General features: G+C 37.2%; 1 protein-coding gene across 1 annotated transcript; it reads left to right on the top strand.

Moving 5' to 3' along the window:
* Positions 1-3,819: 3,819 nt before the first annotated feature.
* Positions 3,820-11,044, top strand: Syt4 (synaptotagmin 4). Its single transcript, XM_059246440.1, has 4 exons — positions 3,820-3,967; positions 6,773-7,587; positions 9,342-9,462; positions 10,722-11,044. Exons 1-4 carry the CDS (start codon positions 3,934-3,936, stop codon positions 11,027-11,029), a joined length of 1,278 nt encoding a protein of 425 aa, XP_059102423.1. The 5' UTR covers positions 3,820-3,933; the 3' UTR covers positions 11,030-11,044.
* The last annotated feature ends 7,969 nt before the right edge of the window (positions 11,045-19,013 follow it).

Below are 19,013 nucleotides of genomic sequence, written 5' to 3'. Positions count from 1 at the left end.
GATTAAAAAAATCAATATTAAAAAACACACTAGCAGTTCTATACAATAATAAGTAGTATGATCAGAGAAAATCATGAAAGCAATTCCGTTCACATTACAATAAAATTGAAATGAAAATAACCATGAGAGTGAAAGATCTATGCAGTGAGAATTTTAACAGTGAAGAAAGAAATTGATGAAAACCCCAGATGATGGGAAGATCTCTTAAGTTCATGGGGCATAAGAACTAATGTAGTAGAACTGGCTACATTAACGAACATGATCTAAAGATAAAGGCAATTTACATCAGCATTCTGTCTTACCTACTTTTCTACTGCTGTAAGAGACAACATGACCAAGGCAACTTGTCAAAGAACTAATTTAATTGGAAGGTGAGTCCATGAGCATCATGGTGGGGAGCATGGCAGTAGGTAGGCAAGAAAGGAACTGAAGCAGTAACTGATCTGCAAGTAGGAGCCAGAGAGAGAGAGAGAGAGAGAGAGAGAGAGAGAGAGAGAGAGAGAGAGAGAGAGAGAGAGAGAGAGAGAGAGAAAGGAGGTTGGGCCTGGCCAAAGCCCACCACCAGTGACACATGCATTCTAACAAGTCCATGCCTCCTAATTCTTCTTCAAACAGTTTTACCAATGAGGGATCAAACATTCAAACATATAAACCAGTGAGGACCATTTTATTCAAACCACCACACATTCCAATAACTTTTTTTTACAGAAATAGGAAAATATTTCTTAAATTAATATAGAAACACAAAAGATCTAGTGTAGCTAAAGACATCCTGAGCAAAAATAACAATGCTAGGTATATCACAACAGTTGATCTCAAATTATATTATGGAATTATAGTAACAAAAACTCTGTGGTATAAAATCCAACAGAACAGAGCATATACACACCTATGCAACTGTAGACATCTGTTTCAATACAGTTCCTCAAAAAGAATATACATTGGAGAAGAGAAAATCTCTTCAAGAAATGGCAATACTGTTCATTCACACGTATAAAAATGAAACTACAATCCCATTTTATTCACCTTGTACAAAAGTCAATTAAAAATGGACCAAAGACCTTAATGTAATACTTGACTCTTTCAAAATCCAACGGGAAATCATAAAGACACTTTGGTAGCAAAAATGGTTAAATAGAATTAGGTATGTGTGTAATATAAAACCTTCCCATTTGTGTTCGAGCCAGTATTCTTAATACAATGACTTGGAACACTGATGCAATCATTTATTTTCTACAATCAGATATTCAGTCCACTCCAAATTCCAGAAAAATATGTTTGTATCACCAAAACTTATTGAGGAGCAGTTTAACATTTCACACACTTTTAAAGTTTCCTTGTGATTAACAGAATTATATTATTATACCAACAAATACCATTTTTGAATAAGGGAATGCTAAAATCATAAAGTATATATAATAAATATGGACTTGACCAATCAGATTCCATACTAAATTAAATCAAATTAACTGAATGAAGAAAATAGAATAAAAATCAGTGAGTCATCAATTAAATTTACCTGGATTTTTTAAAATACTAAGTTGAATTCCAGGGTTTTGCTAATTGTTTCTCAGAGCATAGTATGTGAAGATGTTTTTAGTGAAAGAAACACACTGAAGTAAACACTGTTGCTGGGACAGAACCTTCTGTTTCTCGGGACTGGAATTGTTGGAGGTTGTGTGTTTTGGGTGGTAAAAGGGCGGTTACCTAGCAACAACCCCTCCTCCCTTGTCTGTGCTGCAAGAATCAGCTTGGGCATGTCAGTAAATTTATTACTAGTTTGCTAGATCTGAAAGAACAATGTGATAATGTGGTAGGGCGTCTTTCTCAATCATAAGAAACTTACAGTTTTTTCTCTATAGATTCCACTCTTTATCTGATGCTGCCTGAAGCTTGTCTAGAGAGTGTATAAATGCCGAAGTGGTATTAATCAAATGCAAAAGAAAGAAACTTCAGGTTTTGATTAATGGCATTTATTTTCAGTTTGCTTTTGAAGCAAGCAATGAAATAGTTACAATACCATCAGCTCTGGGCAAGTGGTCATCTTATCTCATTGGACCCTCTGAAATAAGGCAGCACACAATGGGTTGGGTTTTGGAGAAATACTGTTTAAGAATCCAGACAGGTTTTATTCACCATTTTACCATCTGAAGGTATAGTTAATGAGGTACTAATTTTTATATAACATACACAGAATATACTTCTGTTTATCACAAATGAGCTCAACCATATGCTACAATAACTTAGATGGGAAACATACACTTTAATACAATTTGCATCATATAATCAGATTACTTTGAAAAACATCCCAGCTGAATGCCACTGTCATCTGATGGAGCAGTTCCACTGGTGCGTGCCCAGGGCTGAGAAGGCAGCTACCGCGAATGATCAGATTGTTTAGGACACTGCCACAGACACTGCCATGGGAAAATTACACGCAGCAACTTAGTTTCTGTGTTTTCATAGCATGAGTATGTAAGGCTTGAAAAAAATGGCTATTCAAAGAATGCTACAGTGCCAAGTGTGTGGGAGCAGATAGGAAGGGAGAGAAAAGAGCCTGCGGTTTAGAAAATTTTCCATGATGCAGAGGGCTGAAACCAATGTCTCCCCAGACACCCTGCTGACGCTCGGGGCAGCTGTTCGCCAGTGTGCAGACACCTGTCTCATGTACAGTAGTTTTCTGAGACATCCTCATGCCTCATCTTCCTTCAACACAGCACATACCGAATTCCATTTGTTTATTGAGTTTCAGAGCAAAGGACATTGGGTGTATCTGTGAAACATGAAGTAATGGGTGCAAGTCACAGCTGTATGTTTCTTCTTTGTAAATCTGCTAAGTGTTCGTTTTAAAGAGTAATACCCTTAAGATTCAAATTAATCAAAATATGAGATCTTATTTTTCCAGATCTTCATTCCAAAGACTAGCATTCCTTTGAAAGTAACTGGTAATAATATTATTTCAGAATTTGGTCCAATTCTTGTAACTTGTTTGCAGAAACCCAGTAGAAGCTAGGGCCTTTGACTGTAAATATGACTATATCAGCAGTGTCCAAATATTAAAAGTCATGTCTGAGAATAAATTTAACACAGTCAGAATTAATTCCAACTCTTCCCAAGAATCTTAACTGGTAAAATGTCAGATATTAAAAGGAAAATAACTGACAGACCAGAAAACAGCAGGAACATTAACCAAATGTCTAGACTAGAAATTGTTTAAATATAAGGGATGGTAGAGGGAACATGGTTTTTTAAATATATCGATTTGCAGTGGATTTCCCTAAAATGTGATAAGTATGACAAGCATTCAATAGTTCACAGAATATTTTAGGAGACAAGGATGCATTTTACAGTGGGTATTTGATACGGACATTTTCTTTTCCTTACTCTTTATTTCCTTTATAAATTATGATATTCTGATAACTAGGCCACATTTATTTTAATATCTGTAGATGATCAAGAGAATTTCGGATTAAGAACGGTCAGGGATGCGTCTCGGGACGCTTCTCCGCGTGTCTCTGAGCCTAACAGAATAGCATAGTTAATATCTAGTAGCCCAACAGTTAAAATAATTGGTGAGTGTGCGCTGAATCCTCAGGAGAGGAGGGAGGGTGCCAGAAGGAGGGCGAGGAGGAGCGGCTGAAGGCAGGAGGGGGAGGGCAGGTGCTGATTTCAGCCCTGTAGCGTCAGGATTGCGTCAATTCGGGTTTCTGCCACGTCTGGAGTCTCGGAGACAAGCTTTTCAGAAGAGCCCAAACAGGAACAGGGCAGGGCGGCACATTGCTGATAGCAAGCGCGGACCTTCCTCCAGCCCCTCCCGCTGCGGGTGCCGGTCCCAGGATCGGCTGTGTTTCCCCTGGAAGCCTTGTTCCAGGGTCCTTCCAGGTGAATCTGCCCGGAGTTCCTTCAGCACCTCGGACAGAGCACGCAGAAAACATGGCTCCTATCACGACCAGCCGCGTGGAATTCGGTGAGCAAGTTGCTGAACTTGGGGCTGTGGCTGGGCTCGGGGCTGTGCTGTGCTTTGCTCTCCACTGGATGTTGAATATGTATATTTTCAAGTAGCTAATTTGAAAGGAAGACGAGAGCAGCAGATGGTTAATTGTGGCTTACTTCCTTTTCTCGGTATCTTTCTCCTTAACATCGCCTTCTGTGATTTCACCTTCCAGAAGTTCCCGAATGTTCACTCAGCTCTGTAAGCCTGAGCTGAGGAAAGACAAGGACATCTGTTGTTAGAACGCTGCTTCATTTCTTTTTCTGGATGGTTCCTACTTATGTGTAAATCTTAGAGAAAGCCACACACACCTTTGGTTACATAAGAGTTTGATATGTCATAAAATAACTTGTAGGTTGGGGATTTGGGATGAGTATTTTATTACACTGTCATAATTTTTTTTTCTGTTATGTTTTCTTGTATCCCTGAAGTATGTTGCTAATGACAGGCAGAATTCTGTGATAGCATAGTTCTGAGGACTTTGAAACCAAACTGGCTTCGGCCTGTTTCATGTCCCTGGTTGAGCTTTCTGGAGTCCAGCACTGTGCAGTTAAGTAAAAGCTGCTCAAAACTTGGATTGGGGATCCTGCTTTCTGGATTGCTTTTCCTGTTCGTATTCCAAAATTTTGTCACCATGGTCTCCTTGTCTGCTACAGCAAATAAACTAGACGTGCCTAGTTTATTTCAATTCACATGTCTAGGTCCAATTATATTCTAATGGGAAAAGACCAGGGTTTTTATCTATAAGTATTTTTTAATTAAAGGATGGAGAAATTTCAGAATAGTATCTCTAGATGTATCATAATTGTGATTAAAATGAGGGATATGGCATAATCTCTGCCTTCAAAAGCTAAATACAGTGTCAGTAGTTACATTAGCAGAACACGAGTCCATGTTATCTTGGGTGTTTTGAACATTAGAGATAATAAAATATGCATAAATGATTTTCTCAGCCTTTCGTCATTGGATTTGTATGTGTGTATGGGTGTGCGATACACTCAGTTCTTGATTTGAAATCAGAGTTTTTTTCATAGTGAGGCATCTTCAGAGACTATCCTTGTGAACATGTGGTCATGCCCAGTTGTCTGTCTACTTAGGAAATATTGATTTCAACTGCTTTTATTGTTCTTATATTGGCTGAAGCATTTCTTAGTTCCTGAGTTTGTGTTTGCTGCCTTGCTCTGAGTTATTAGATTGTGTGTGTGTGTGTGTGTGTGTGTGTGTGTGTGTGTGTGTCGGGTGGGGGGGCACAAAGATTTGAATAGAAGGGAAGAAGCTGATACTGTTTAGTTGATTAACTCTTCTTCCTCCTCCTCCTTCTCTTCTTCTCCTCCTTCTTCTGAAGCATTAACTTCTTTTCTATTTAGGAGACTCACAGCTTTACTTCATTTTTACACTATTCAATTTAGTCATACAATTGAGTTATGGAATTTTTTACTGTTTTATTTTTTTTAACCTCACATATTTCTCTTACCGTTTCTCCATTTGATTATCTTTGAGTTCATTTTTATTATTATGAAGTAAATGCTCAAAATATTTAGGATATGGAGAAGGGACATAAAAAAGATTGGTCTTCTTGATCTTAGAAAGTGTTAACTCTTTTTGGGTTGAGAGTTTTATGTTTAGTATTCACTATTTGAAATGAAACATGGATAAAATAGAGTTAAATGTGCATAATGTGTCATATTCACTTTATGTCAAGATCTACTCAGTTGCTTCACTGCTAGATGTGATAGTTCAACTACAAATAATTGTTAGAAGAATCTGCTTACTTATGAAATGATATGTGTTTCAGGCACAATCACTGCTGGCATATCACTTGATGCCAATGATTTAATGTGTTCAAAGTTAAGAAAACAATGCCCTTTTCAATTTTCTCATCTTTTGCCATATGGAAATAGACAAGGGTAAAATTGAACTCTAAATTATCTATACTCACTTTTCACTCACATTTTGGGAATGATTATGGATTTATGGCCATCATTTGCTTTTAACCCACATAGATTACTTTGTGCTTTGGATAATCCAGTGCTTGAAGAATTTTAAGTTCATATTTACAAAGGGATTATAATATTATACTATATACTATTATCAAACTATTGTTTTTCTTTTACTCTTTTTTATCATTATTAATAGATGTTTATCTTTTTAAAAATCACATTCTCACAAAGAATAAAAAATTAATGGGTTTGTAACAATAACCAATGGCCAGGGTGTTTTTTTTCCATAATTTTTTACTTGTGTAGACTACTGTCTTTAGGTATTCTTTTTTTTTCCTGCTTGAATCCTGGGTGAATATAGATGTATTAAAAAGACAGAGTTCTCCAATATTTGTTGGTTATATATGTATATAAATGCATATATATTCATAATTAGTAGATTAATGCTTTTGGAAAGCCTCAAAATGTCAATGAAAAAAAACAATGAAAATAATACTTTCTCATATTATTGTAGTTGACTCATGATATCTGAGTAAAACAAAGTTAGGTGAGAATATTAAACATGACCCCATGTTTGTTCCAGATACACTTTTTCATTTATTTATGAAAATATACTGAAGTAAGGAGTTTTAAATCATAATATATTTCATGTGTGTCACATAGGGCTATGTATAGACCTCAAGTTAGCGGGAAATATTACTATTACTCATGCCCAGAACTGTGGGGAAGTAATTCAATCTTCCCCACTTATAGTAAGAGTTAGCTCTATTACTCTCTTCCTATAGTCTCCCATTTCTATTCTGATCATTTAATGTATGTCATTGGTCATTTGGCTTTTCAGATGAAATTCCCACAGTAGTGGGGATCTTCAGTGCATTTGGCCTTGTCTTCACTGTCTCTCTCTTTGCTTGGATCTGCTGCCAGAGAAGATCATCTAAGTCCAACAAGACTCCTCCATACAAGTTTGTGCATGTGCTGAAAGGAGTTGATATCTACCCTGAAAACCTAAGTAGCAAAAAGAAATTTGGAGGAGATGACAAAAATGAAGTTAAGAATAAACCAGCTGTACCAAAAATTTCATTGCATCTTGATCTGGAGAAGCGAGATCTCAATGGCAATTTCCCCAAAACCAACCTCAAAGCTGGCAGCCCTTCTGATCTAGAGAACGTGACCCCAAAGCTCTTTACAGAGAGAGAAAAAGAGGCCATTTCCCCCGAGAGCTTGAAGTCTAGTACTTCCCTCACTTCGGAAGAGAAGCAGGAGAAGCTGGGGACACTCTGCTTGTCCCTAGAGTACAACTTTGAGAAGAAAGCGTTTGTGGTGAACATCAAGGAAGCCCAGGGCTTACCAGCCATGGATGAGCAATCCATGACCTCTGACCCGTACATCAAAATGACCATCCTACCAGAGAAAAAGCATAAAGTGAAAACCAGAGTGCTGAGGAAGACACTGGACCCTGTTTTTGACGAAACCTTCACCTTCTATGGGATTCCTTATCCCCACATCCAAGAGTTGTCCTTGCACCTCACAGTTCTGAGTTTTGACAGGTTTTCAAGAGATGATATTATTGGAGAAGTCCTGATTCCTCTTTCGGGGATTGAATTATCGGATGGAAAAATGTTAATGAATAGAGAGATCATCAAGAGAAATGCTAAGGTAATTCTTTAAGCATTTAAAGCATATAAAGAATCTTTAGTGCAGATTTTTAAAAATATCTCTGGTGTTTTCATTCAAATGATGAGTTGGTATATATTATCATTAGTTACTATAGGTGACAGCAAACAGAGAATAAGAGAATGGAGCAGGCAAAAAGAAATTTAATACAACTGAAATACTCAAGGAATCTTAATGATATAAAATAAGAAGCCATACTTTTATGATATTTATACATCATTTATGTAAAAGACATTTTTTACTTTCTATTAAAATATTTTGAAAAAGACTGCTACTTTAAAATTTATGTATATGTCTCTTAACATAGGTTATCAAAAGTGTTTCAGGGCCAGGGTAGCTTAATTTGAAAGTGAAATTAAAAATTAAATCAATTCTTTCTCAGGATGTGGAATTTGAATGCAATGTGGAATTTGAATGAAGTTGCTTTTGAACAAGGGGTCATCCTGTTATGTTGACTTATGAAGGTCTATTTTCCTGCTACATAAAGGAAGTGAATTACTCTGCCTTCCTACTTGTACTACTTTGATAATTCTTGGATGATTAGAAAATGACATGACATCAATTTAGCAAACAAAACCCTTTTCTGTTTTAAATATAGAATGTCATTGATTCTAATAGTGAAATTTCAGAATAATTTATTCTCCCAATACCATAATTGAAGAAAAACAACAATCACATTATTTAAGTTTTTTTTAAATCACAATATTTTAGAGCTAAAATTCCTTTAGAACACTTTGTAACCACTTTCTGGTCTTCTATGTATTGGTAACAGTGAAAGCCCAGGTCAGATCCAGAGGGTTGCACAGCTTGTCAGAGGTGCCTGACTGGTTGGGACCCCTTAGGAGCAAAGAGCTCCCTGGATGCCTTTTCGCTCTCTTTGCTCTTCCTTTTTGTGGGGCTGCTTAGTTTTAGGTGGTCTTTCTTGGCTATAGAAATATAGCCATATATTCATTTTTTGACAGGTTTTTCTTTAGCTGTTCTTAATTGTAAGCAAGTCCCATGTTACTGTTTTGTTAGTTTTAGTTAAAGCTTACACTTAGTTGTCTTAGCTAATGTATTTAATATAAATTTAAATGCAAGTAGCTTGCAATGAAGGAATCCATATTACTGTCCAAAAGCAAGTTATAAAACTTGAATCAATTCTCTTCAATACTGAAATTCATTTATTTTTTCCTTAAATTAAGGAAAGACTTTGACTATGTAGGACAAGAATTCTAACTCCATCATGATCCTGGTCCAGAACAGTGGTTGGATGCAGAATAACTTTTCTTTGGCTTGAATTCAAATGTCAATGATGCCAATAACAAAGAATTTAAACTAAACTAAAATATCAGCCATGTGATCCTACACATATCAATTGACAGTATTATGTATTATATTACTATTAACAACTTAAAAGATTAAAGATATCCTTAAATAGCAAAAGTAAAAGAAAAAAATCCTCTTGGGAATAGAATATAAACACTCTTCAAAACATGTGTAAGTACTGGGTGTGGTCAAATCCTTGCAAATTTAGCATCATGTAGTACCTAAAACAACCACAAGATGGCAGGCAATGGTTTTAGTCATTATAGGGCTGCACAAAAGCGTTTTCTCAGATTCCCTAGCTTGCCATATTAAAAACAAATAGGAACATGGCATTGAAATAACAAAGCCATTACATTGCTGTATGTTTTGTGATGAGAATACAAAAACTCAAAACGAAAACTATGTCTACTGTGTTTGTCTTTGTTTAGAAGTCTTCTGGACGGGGTGAACTTCTGGTCTCTCTCTGCTATCAGTCCACTACAAACACGCTCACTGTGGTTGTCTTAAAGGCACGGCACCTGCCGAAGTCTGATGTGTCTGGGCTTTCAGGTGAGAATACTTGTGAAATCCCAGAGTCCAGTCTATAGCTGGCTAACGTATTTCACAATTGTCAACCAACACTGGACTCTGGCTTTGTTATTCTCAGTCATGAGTACTGGGATTGTCGATTTTTGTTTCCTTGCTTTGTGGGAAAAATTTGTGAGTCAGTTCTGCCAACACTACAGAGAAGTTCATACGCCTGTAAGATAGGGTTAGTGAGGAGGGAACATTTAAGCAAATGGCTTACAAAAAGCAATGATGAACGAGGGAAAGATGTAGCCTAACGCTGCTCAGAAAAAGAGTTTTTTACTTTTGCAGTTCAAATGACTTACTCATTCACACTCTTTGGTGAGCTTATTACTTTTCTTCTCATAATATATATGCTTTAAGAATTAAATTTCAGTTTTTGAATAACTGAAAAAAATAAAGTATTTGTTGTAGACTATGAGAAAGCAAATGGGCTACGTTATGGGTTAAAACAGTCTTAATTAAACTTTTCACCTTTCCATTTCTTAGTGTAGTGTCTTCTTTATATTTCTTAAACACTGTAGAAATTGGGCACAATCATACTTGAAGGGCATTTTGAAAACTAGAAATATGTATTTTAATAAAGAATTACTGATGGGTATGGTTATTATGATTGTAGAAATTGAAGTCATGTTCTTAGAACTTGAGATCATGAAAATGAATAACACATATACTGCAATAAAAATTATAATTATGTGATAAACAAAGTTACATAATCCTAAACCCATTTAGTAAGAATGTCACAGGAGATATCAACTCTGGTAAACTGAAAGCAAATTCTGCAAAAGGCTAACCACCTGCAGAAAAGCTAAGGTGGAGGGCATGGCCAGTAGGGTTTTCAAATCCCTGTTCAACACCAAACCAGCCCTCACCTAGAGACAGACCCACCGAGAGCATCAAACCAGCAAGCTCAGATGCTGTCCTCATCCCACTTGCTGGATTTTGTTATTAGTAGGCAGTGTGTAGCATTCTCTTGTCTTCTCCTTCTTATTAAGCTCTTGTCCTTCTGCTACTATGGTTCCTTCCCTAATGTCAGGTCTAGAACTGGTTTCTATCCCCATTATTTCCAATTTTATTGATAAGGGAAAGTTCAAACATATCCACACTTTCTATTTGTTTATACTTGTTTATGTTGTAAGATGCTCATTTCCACTGTACTGGGGTGACATAGTCAACTAGCCATCTCCTTGGTTGGGTCTGCAGCTGATTGTTGCCAACATAACACTTGTGTGCCATTGCAGATCCCTACGTCAAAGTGAACCTGTACCACGCCAAGAAGAGAATCTCTAAAAAGAAGACTCACGTTAAAAAATGCACTCCCAATGCAGTGTTCAATGAACTGTTTGTCTTTGATATTCCTTGTGAGAGTCTTGAAGAAATAAGCGTTGAATTTTTAGTTTTGGATTCTGAAAGGGGGTCCCGAAATGAGGTGATTGGGCGGTTGGTCCTGGGTGCCACAGCAGAAGGAAGCGGTGGGGGGCACTGGAAGGAGATCTGTGACTTTCCCAGGAGACAAATTGCTAAGTGGCATATGCTCTGTGATGGGTAGTTTCCTGGCCATGAGTTGGAGCTTAAAGATTTTTACTAGGCGAGAAGCGATTTTCTTTCTTATACATGATTATAAGCTTGTGGCACAGCAAGCTAGTTTGTTTATTTATTTATTTATTTATTTATTTATTTATTTATTTATTTATTTATTTATCTATCTATCTATCTATCTATCTATCTATCTATTTATTTATTATTTTGGTTAGAAGTGGATTAAAGTAGTAGATCAGAAAACAGTTGTAAATGTGTATCTTGATAATTTCCTCCTTTATTAGAGGTGTTGGCTAAATTTTTGTAAGATACTCAGTTTCCCTGTGTGGTCTTAAGTGGGCCAACCAAGCCTGTTATGAGTGAGCACTCTAGCTTAATCTCAAGTCACAGGTAGGTGTGCATTGTAGGTGATGATGTCACTTTTGCCTTGGTAGCAGAAGTCCAGGTGATTGGTAAGAGTTCAAAATGAAAACCACACCTTTTTGTATGAATATTAACTCATGTTTCTTCAGGTTGGGGAGATAAGGTTTTATTTAAATCCAAAGATATTTCAGAAATGTCCTCAAGTCTGTTTCTTAGTTCAATATGTCATGTACAAATGGTTGTCCTATATATCAAAGACATGCTGTCATTTCCATTTGGTTTGTAATTATTTGATACAATCTCATCATAAAAGGGGTAACTTGGGTTCATTTCACAAAGACAGCAAACAAGTTGAGATATTAATTTATTAAAGGGCTGAATTGAAGAACACTGTGGTTGCGATGAGATTTTTTTTGTTCCCTAAGATCACACGTGAGTCATGTAAAATGTAACTTCACATAAGAACCATGGTCTTGAATTATTCACTGCCCATTAGAAGCCTCAGTGTGGCCGAAGATACTCCTATTTACCTTCGTGAAATTGTCAGATTATCTAGTGTAAAAAAAATAAACGTAAGCTAGAAATTCAGTTAGGAATACTTTTTTTTTTTTTATAAAAATCTATCAGTGTACAGGTGTATTTTCAAGGCTGTCTTTCCCCCTCAGAGAGGGCATGGCTACCTAAGTTTTTAGCTTATTCTTTCCCAGGAAGACCTAAGCTACTTTAAGAGAAACAAAAGAAAACATGTGTTAAATTCTGTATGTTGTCAGGTTGAAATCAACCACATTAAGTAAAAAGACTAAGACAAAAGACAAATAAGCCTATCAGAATTTACAAATATTCACAAAATATGCTTAAGCTGTAAAATTAGCACAGACATGTGTGTTCTGCACTATCTTTGGAGGCCGACTTGTCTTGAGCTGTTATTTTTAAGATAGTTTAAAGAATCGTGTCTTGTGCCACTCCCAGTTGCTAAGCTCTGAAATTCTTGCACAACTTGTTGGAGGCAAGCAGAGCTTTGGCATTTTCTGGGAAGACTTAACTCGATGGTGATGTCTTTATATTTGAGTTGTTAGAGAATCATGAGTGTGACTTAGGTCCAGCTGAATTATTAAATATGCAAGTTAGAGATGATGTCTCCTGAAAAACTTTACCCTTTGAGTCCAGTTTTGTGGCAGTACTTTAGACATTGTTGAGAATGTGTTTGATATCACAGTGTTTGTAAATTCAATGAAGATGTATTTCTGAACTACTTGTCCGTGCTTTTTACGATGACAACAAACGTCCAGCTTCCTGTAAGGAAGTTTCTTTCATTCTGTATGTACAAAAACTGAAACAACCTCTTTCATGCTTTTCCCATATTCACTGTCATCCAGTGACAATGTCATCTCACACCCCTGTCTACTCAGCAGTCTGGGAAGACAACATGGAATGAACTGCCGTCATGTGAAGTTTGGGGAGGCCAGAAGGCCTTTGTATGTATGGACATTTGATGTCATAGGCCATGGAATGTAGTATAGCTTGGAGCTCTAATGCCATGAGGCATCCTTTCCAAGTCTCCTACAGAGCGGCAGGAAGTTGATGGTGATCCAGTTTACAGGATATTTACTGGAAAAGATTTTTTTTTTTTAAATAGAAAACAAGTCTGACAACAGATGCTTTTAAATCACGTTAAAATGTTTGTAAATAGTTTTTTAGTTTCACAATTTCAAGTGTTTTGAAGGTGATAAGTTGATTAAAACTATTTATAACTGGTTTTAAGGAAAAGAAAGAGAAAAGCAAGAAAAGAGTTGCAACAGGCAGGGAGTTGAGTGATCTCATCGTTTCTGAAAATTGTACTGTTTATAACGTATTACAATATCAATGTGAATATCCAACTCTGCTAAAATTCCTGCACTGTATTAAACATGTAAATTAATTTACTGTCTGCTTAGCTGGGCAAACCACCCAAATAGGGAGGTTGCCATGTCTGAAGAACTGTGTGATTCAGTAACTGACTTGTTCTGACTTGTTGTAGTTCAGTAGAAGTGATCTGGAGGAAAGCATGGTGTAAGGGAGATGGCGTCTGTTCTTTTGTGCCAGCACTGTATGTCTGTAAGACATGAATAAACTGCTGCTTTTGCCCAAACAATCTCAAGTAAGTGTTTCCTGCCCGTGGTGCCGTCATAAGTCTTATCTTACCGCTTTCTGAGTTTTTTTCTGATAGACCACCCACACAAGTTAGGGAGCACTGGAGACTGAGCAACAAGATCTTTCATGTTTGGAACTCTGAGTTTTGTCTCATTTTTGATAGTCATCGGAGGCAAACATGCCTAACCTGAGGTGAAGTCCGATTATTAGGAAGCAGAGGCACTGGGCTCAATGGTGCATAGACAGACAGATGAAGGTCGCTTTTGGCATTCCTCCTTCCTCCTTTCTGTTCTTCTCTCTTCAAGGGTGGGGATAGGCAGGAGTTTTGTCAATTGACTTCACTAGATGTTTCTAGCTCTTCTCAGGACATGGTCTTGCTAGCCCAGGTTAGTGTTAGACTCATGCTCTTCTTTCTCCAGTCTCCTGAGTTCTGTGGTTTCAGAGGTGTACTGCCATTAGCAAAGATGCAGTCTTCATAGGGACAGCTCCTTATTTTCATCTTTACAGTGAGTGAGACTGAATCCACATTCTTATCCATGATAGGCCACTGCAAGACCACTGTATATCCCTAGCTCTTTCTGCTAGATTCTTCTTTAAAAGTTTTATTTTACAGCCCTACTGCAGTTTCCCTTCCCTCCTCTCTTCCCGTTCCCTCCCCTGCCTCCCCTCTGCCCCACCAACCTCTCCTCCCCTGTTTCTGTTCAGAAAGGGTCAGGCTTCCCATGGCTGTCAACAAAGCATGGCTTATCAAGTTGTAGTAAGACTCAGCACCTCCCCTTGTATTTAGGCTGGGCAAGGCAATCCAGTAGGAGGAATATTTTTCCAAGAACCAGCCAAAGCATTGTGGGCAGCCCCTGCTCCCATTGTTAGGAGTCCCACAAGTAGATCAAGCTACACAACTATCACCTATATGTAGAGGGCCTAGGTTGGTCCCATACATGCTCCCTGGTTGCTGGTTCAGACTCTGAGTTCTTATGAGGCCAGGTTAGTTGATTCTGCAGGTTTTCTTGTGATTTCCTTTATCCCTCTGGCTCCTACAATCCTTCCTCCCTTTCTTCAGCAGGATTCCCCAAGCTCTGTCTAATGTTTAGGTGTGGGTCTCTGCCTCTGTTTCCATCAGTGACTGGAGGAAGGCTCTCTGATGACAACTGGACTAGTCACCAATCTGATCACAGGACATGGCTAGTTCAGGCCCCATATCCACTATTGCTGGGAGTCTTCCTGCTAGATTCTTAAAGGAGGCCCTTCTCATTTTTTTTTCTATTTTTTTATTTGATTTTCCATATTTTCTTGTTTTTACTCAACCATTTTGGTTCCCATTATATTTTTACACTTTTTGTCCTCTTTATTTTACTTTAGGTTTTTTCCTAATTATTTTATATTATTTCCTTGTACTATGTTTTTAATCATCCCAACATCCTTATACTACCTAGATTTAATTATTATAATAGCAAAACAGTACAGATATATTTCATCTTTAAGAAGGAAAGAAAACTTGGGGGGGCTGCAGCAGTCCCATCAGTGTGAGCCTAGAGTAACAGCCTAGAGAATCAGATACTTTTTACAGTATTGACCTGTGCGCAAGTGTGCTATGGTGTACATATGTGGCACAGTGTTCTCGTGAAAAGAATACAACTATAATCAACTGACTTTTTTTTTCAAGACAGGGTTTCTCTGTGTAGCTTTGCGCCTTTCCTGGAACTCACTTGGTAGCCCAGGCTGGCCTCAAACTCACAGAGATCCGCCTGGCTCTGCCTCCCGAGTGCTGGGATTAAAGGCATGCGCCACCATCGCCCGGTGACATTTTTTTTTTGAAATCACCTGATTCTTATTAAAAGTGTGCATTGGTATGCTGAAAGAATAAATAGGCCATTATTACATTTAAATGTTCAGTGGTCTTAAAAGATGCCTATCTTTGAGGCTGGAGAGATGGCTCAGTGGTTAGGGAGATGGCTCAGTGGTTAAGAATACTGGCTGCTCTACTGGAGGATCTCAGTTCAGTTCTCAACAAGCACACTGTGGCTCACAACTACCTGTAACTCCAGTCTCAGGGATCCCAACACTCTCTACTTGCCTCTATGGGCACCAGGTATGCATATGGTACATAGATATACAAGTCAAATATTCGTACATATAAAATAAATATTTAAGAAAGATACATATGTTCTAAAAGCATTCAGAGGCATTAAGTATTTTCCAAGGGAATTTATTATCAGGGAAATGCTAGTTAAAACTGCAGCAGAGGATCAGGGAGTTTGTTGTAAGAATGTGTCTCCTTAAAACGTCAGAAGCTATACTGTAAAGTCTCATCAAAAATTATTGTTTAAACATGAGCTGAACAAGAACAACAATAGACATGCCAAAGTGGATGGAGGAAAATCCAGGAGGCCTCAACCCTACGCAAAGAACTACAGGCAACTAAGGAATGTTGAGGGTGGGAGAAATAGTCTTCACCAGGGAAGAGCATATCAATTGGTTCTCCAATATGAAGTGGTCAGCCATGAACATAATTCAAATAACATTATACAGAATGGGCAGGTTTTATTTATCAATATATATGTGCATGTATGTATATACATGTATCCATGTAACAATTAATGAAACATGAGGCCATGAATTTGAAAGAGTTAAGGAGGCATACATGGGACCGTCTGGATGGAGGAAAAAAAAAGGAGAAGTGATACAATTGTATTCTAATCTCAAAAGCAAAAGAAAAAATGAAATGGAAAAATTTCAGCAAGAGGTTGCTGCATTTCTATTATAGAAATAAAAACTCAGAGTATGCCAAATATTGACAAGGACATAGAAGGAACATTCCTCCCTTCATCGCTAACAAAAAACATAAAGTACTCTGTTATGTTGGATATAATCTATCATAACACTCATTCATTTTATCATAGTTATATACTTAAGAAAAATGAAAGAATTTGTTCACACATGGATTTTTATATCAGCTTAATCTGTAGTAGTCAAATCCAGGAATCCACCCAAATGGTCATCAGTGGATGGGTAAATAAATTGTGGTATAGCCACAAAATAAAATGCTACTTGGCAATAAGATAAACAAACCCTTGATGTGTACAACATTTTACATCTTATAATAATTATTCTCAGCACAGAAAGTTAGACAACTTCGTTTCCTTCAAAATGTACAGTGTATATCATATTAGTCTATGTATCCAAAAGGCTAGACATGGCTGTAACGTATAGTGACGAGGAACAAATCGCTGCTTGCTTGGGACTGGGGAGCCATTACAGATAGATAAGACTGGCAGAGATTGAAAGGGTTAGGGAGAAACTTTGGAGACAATGACTCTGGTGATTTTCTTGTCTGTGATAGTGATTATAGGAGTATGTATTAAAACTCATCAAATTTAAATGTGTGCAACTTATTGTGTCTAAATTAGATCCCTATAAATTTGTTAAGGGAAAAAAATAGGAGACAATTGCAGCGAAGTCACAAAAGAATGAACAACACTGGCATTGCCATGTGATGGATGACTTCTGGAAATCAGGGGGTTTATAATGTATTTGGGGAAAACTTCCTGTGTCATTAGGGTACATTGTCCTAACAATTTTCATGAGTACTTCTTAGACATTTGAAGTGGTTTCTGTATTATTATGTCACCAAATCACTTTACACTTAAGTTATTTTTGTTTTTATTTTTAGGAAATTACTTTTAAAATGGAATATCTATAGTTCATGAAATATTACATTGTTCCAAAGTTAAATTACAAAGAAAACAATTTTCCATTCATTATCTCCAATATGTTCCCTCTTTCCTCATACTTAATGAGGGTACTTTTCTCAATTTTACTGTAGGTAAGTACATTTGTCTAGGCATTTTTTCTTCTTCTTACGATATGAGAAAAGCTGTGATGCACACTCCTTCTTTGCTCTATTTTCAGTGAACAAGGTATCATGCAGGAAGTCCCCTGACTGTAGGTGGTGACGATAATCCTTAACCTAACTTAAAAATCTATGGAGGGCTCCCTTGCAGAAAGGACTTTATATGTATCATGTTCAAACTTACACGTATCAATGCTTTGTCAGAAAAGTGCATTTCCTTCCTCATTATTATAAGCTTAGATCCTTATATGGAAGAAGTGTGTGCTCTGTTGATCTTTATACATCTACAGTGGGTGGGCTGGAGTTTTGCATGTAGTAAATACAATGAGTATTTACTCAACTAAAGAAATTTGAGCCAATAAAGAAATTAGATTTGAACTAAATTTAGGAATACTGTTAGAAAGCCATGTGTACCCATATATGCCTGCAGGAGGAAAGTGGGGGCACACTGAAAGCATTGCAACAGTCTCTGCTACACTCATAGGTAGAATATTCTCCATAGATGGAGAATCTGTGGACAGGATCCATGCAGGGAAATTAGACTGAATTCTCATCCCTAAACAGCCATCCTAACTAGGTAGGAGGTGAAATGCTTATGTCACAACTGCTGTTCACATCAGGTACTGAACCCTGTACTGAGCTGATTTACTTAACGTCTCTATTTCTATATTCTCAGCTGGAATTCTTCTGTAGTATGGGTACTACATCTCCAGCATCTGTTCATGGTAGTAAGTCACTCAAACACTTATTAGATTGAAAACTCAAAAGCACACTGCATTTCCTCATTCACGTCATTTCAGTTCACAGCATGGTATATCACTCTACTTTTCACTGATGGTAGACTCCAATGTTGGAATGCTATGTAATTTAAAGCTGGCAGTGATGGGATGGAACCTCAGGCTGCTAAATACAAAACTCCCAGTTTGTATCACTATGTAGACCAGTCTAAGCTACTGAAGTGACACAATTTTTCTTTACTTGCACCCTATGATAATGTTAAATACATAGAAAATACTGAAAATGATGAAAATACTCTTTGAAACAAATTCCCAGCTTATCACCGGCACCAGCATCAGCACCAGCACCAGCACCAGCACCAGTACCATTACCATTATTATTTTGTGTGTGTTTGTGTGTGTGTGTGTGTGTGTGACAGTGAGTGTGCGTTTAACACAGATCTGCGAGCATTAAGCAATAGAACTGGTATTTTCTCTAAATGATTTTAATAAGTTTGTCAGGATCCCTGAACATTAATTTTTGAATGTTAAGATAAATTAGGAGGCCAAATCATAGAACACAGCGTAGCAGAAAACTGATACTGAGATCATTTGTGACATGAGAAAGGGTTCAGTAGTTTAGCCTAGAATTACCATTTATTTTCTCTTAAACATCATTTTATAGATTTTCCTTCTTCTGTTGGTCATATGTGACTGGACTAAGTGATCCCTCTACTCTGATCTCTAAAAGTGAAGCTCAATGTTCAGACTCCTTTAGTGTGAGCCGTTACTCTATCTAGGGAACATCTTTCTACTAGATATTTCTGTTTCAGTTTCTCCCTAGCTAAAACAGAGTTGAAAATACTTGCATCATAGCAAAACGTTCAAATTAAACAAAAAGATAGGAGGGAAGGTCATTAGTTCTATGTGGAGGC

The sequence above is a fragment of the Peromyscus eremicus genome, chromosome 19 (genome assembly GCF_949786415.1).
Source record: "Peromyscus eremicus chromosome 19, PerEre_H2_v1, whole genome shotgun sequence".
NCBI lineage: Eukaryota > Metazoa > Chordata > Mammalia > Rodentia > Cricetidae > Peromyscus > Peromyscus eremicus.
The sequence above is the reverse complement of the archived record's forward strand: the minus strand, read 5'-3'. Positions and strand labels throughout refer to the sequence as shown.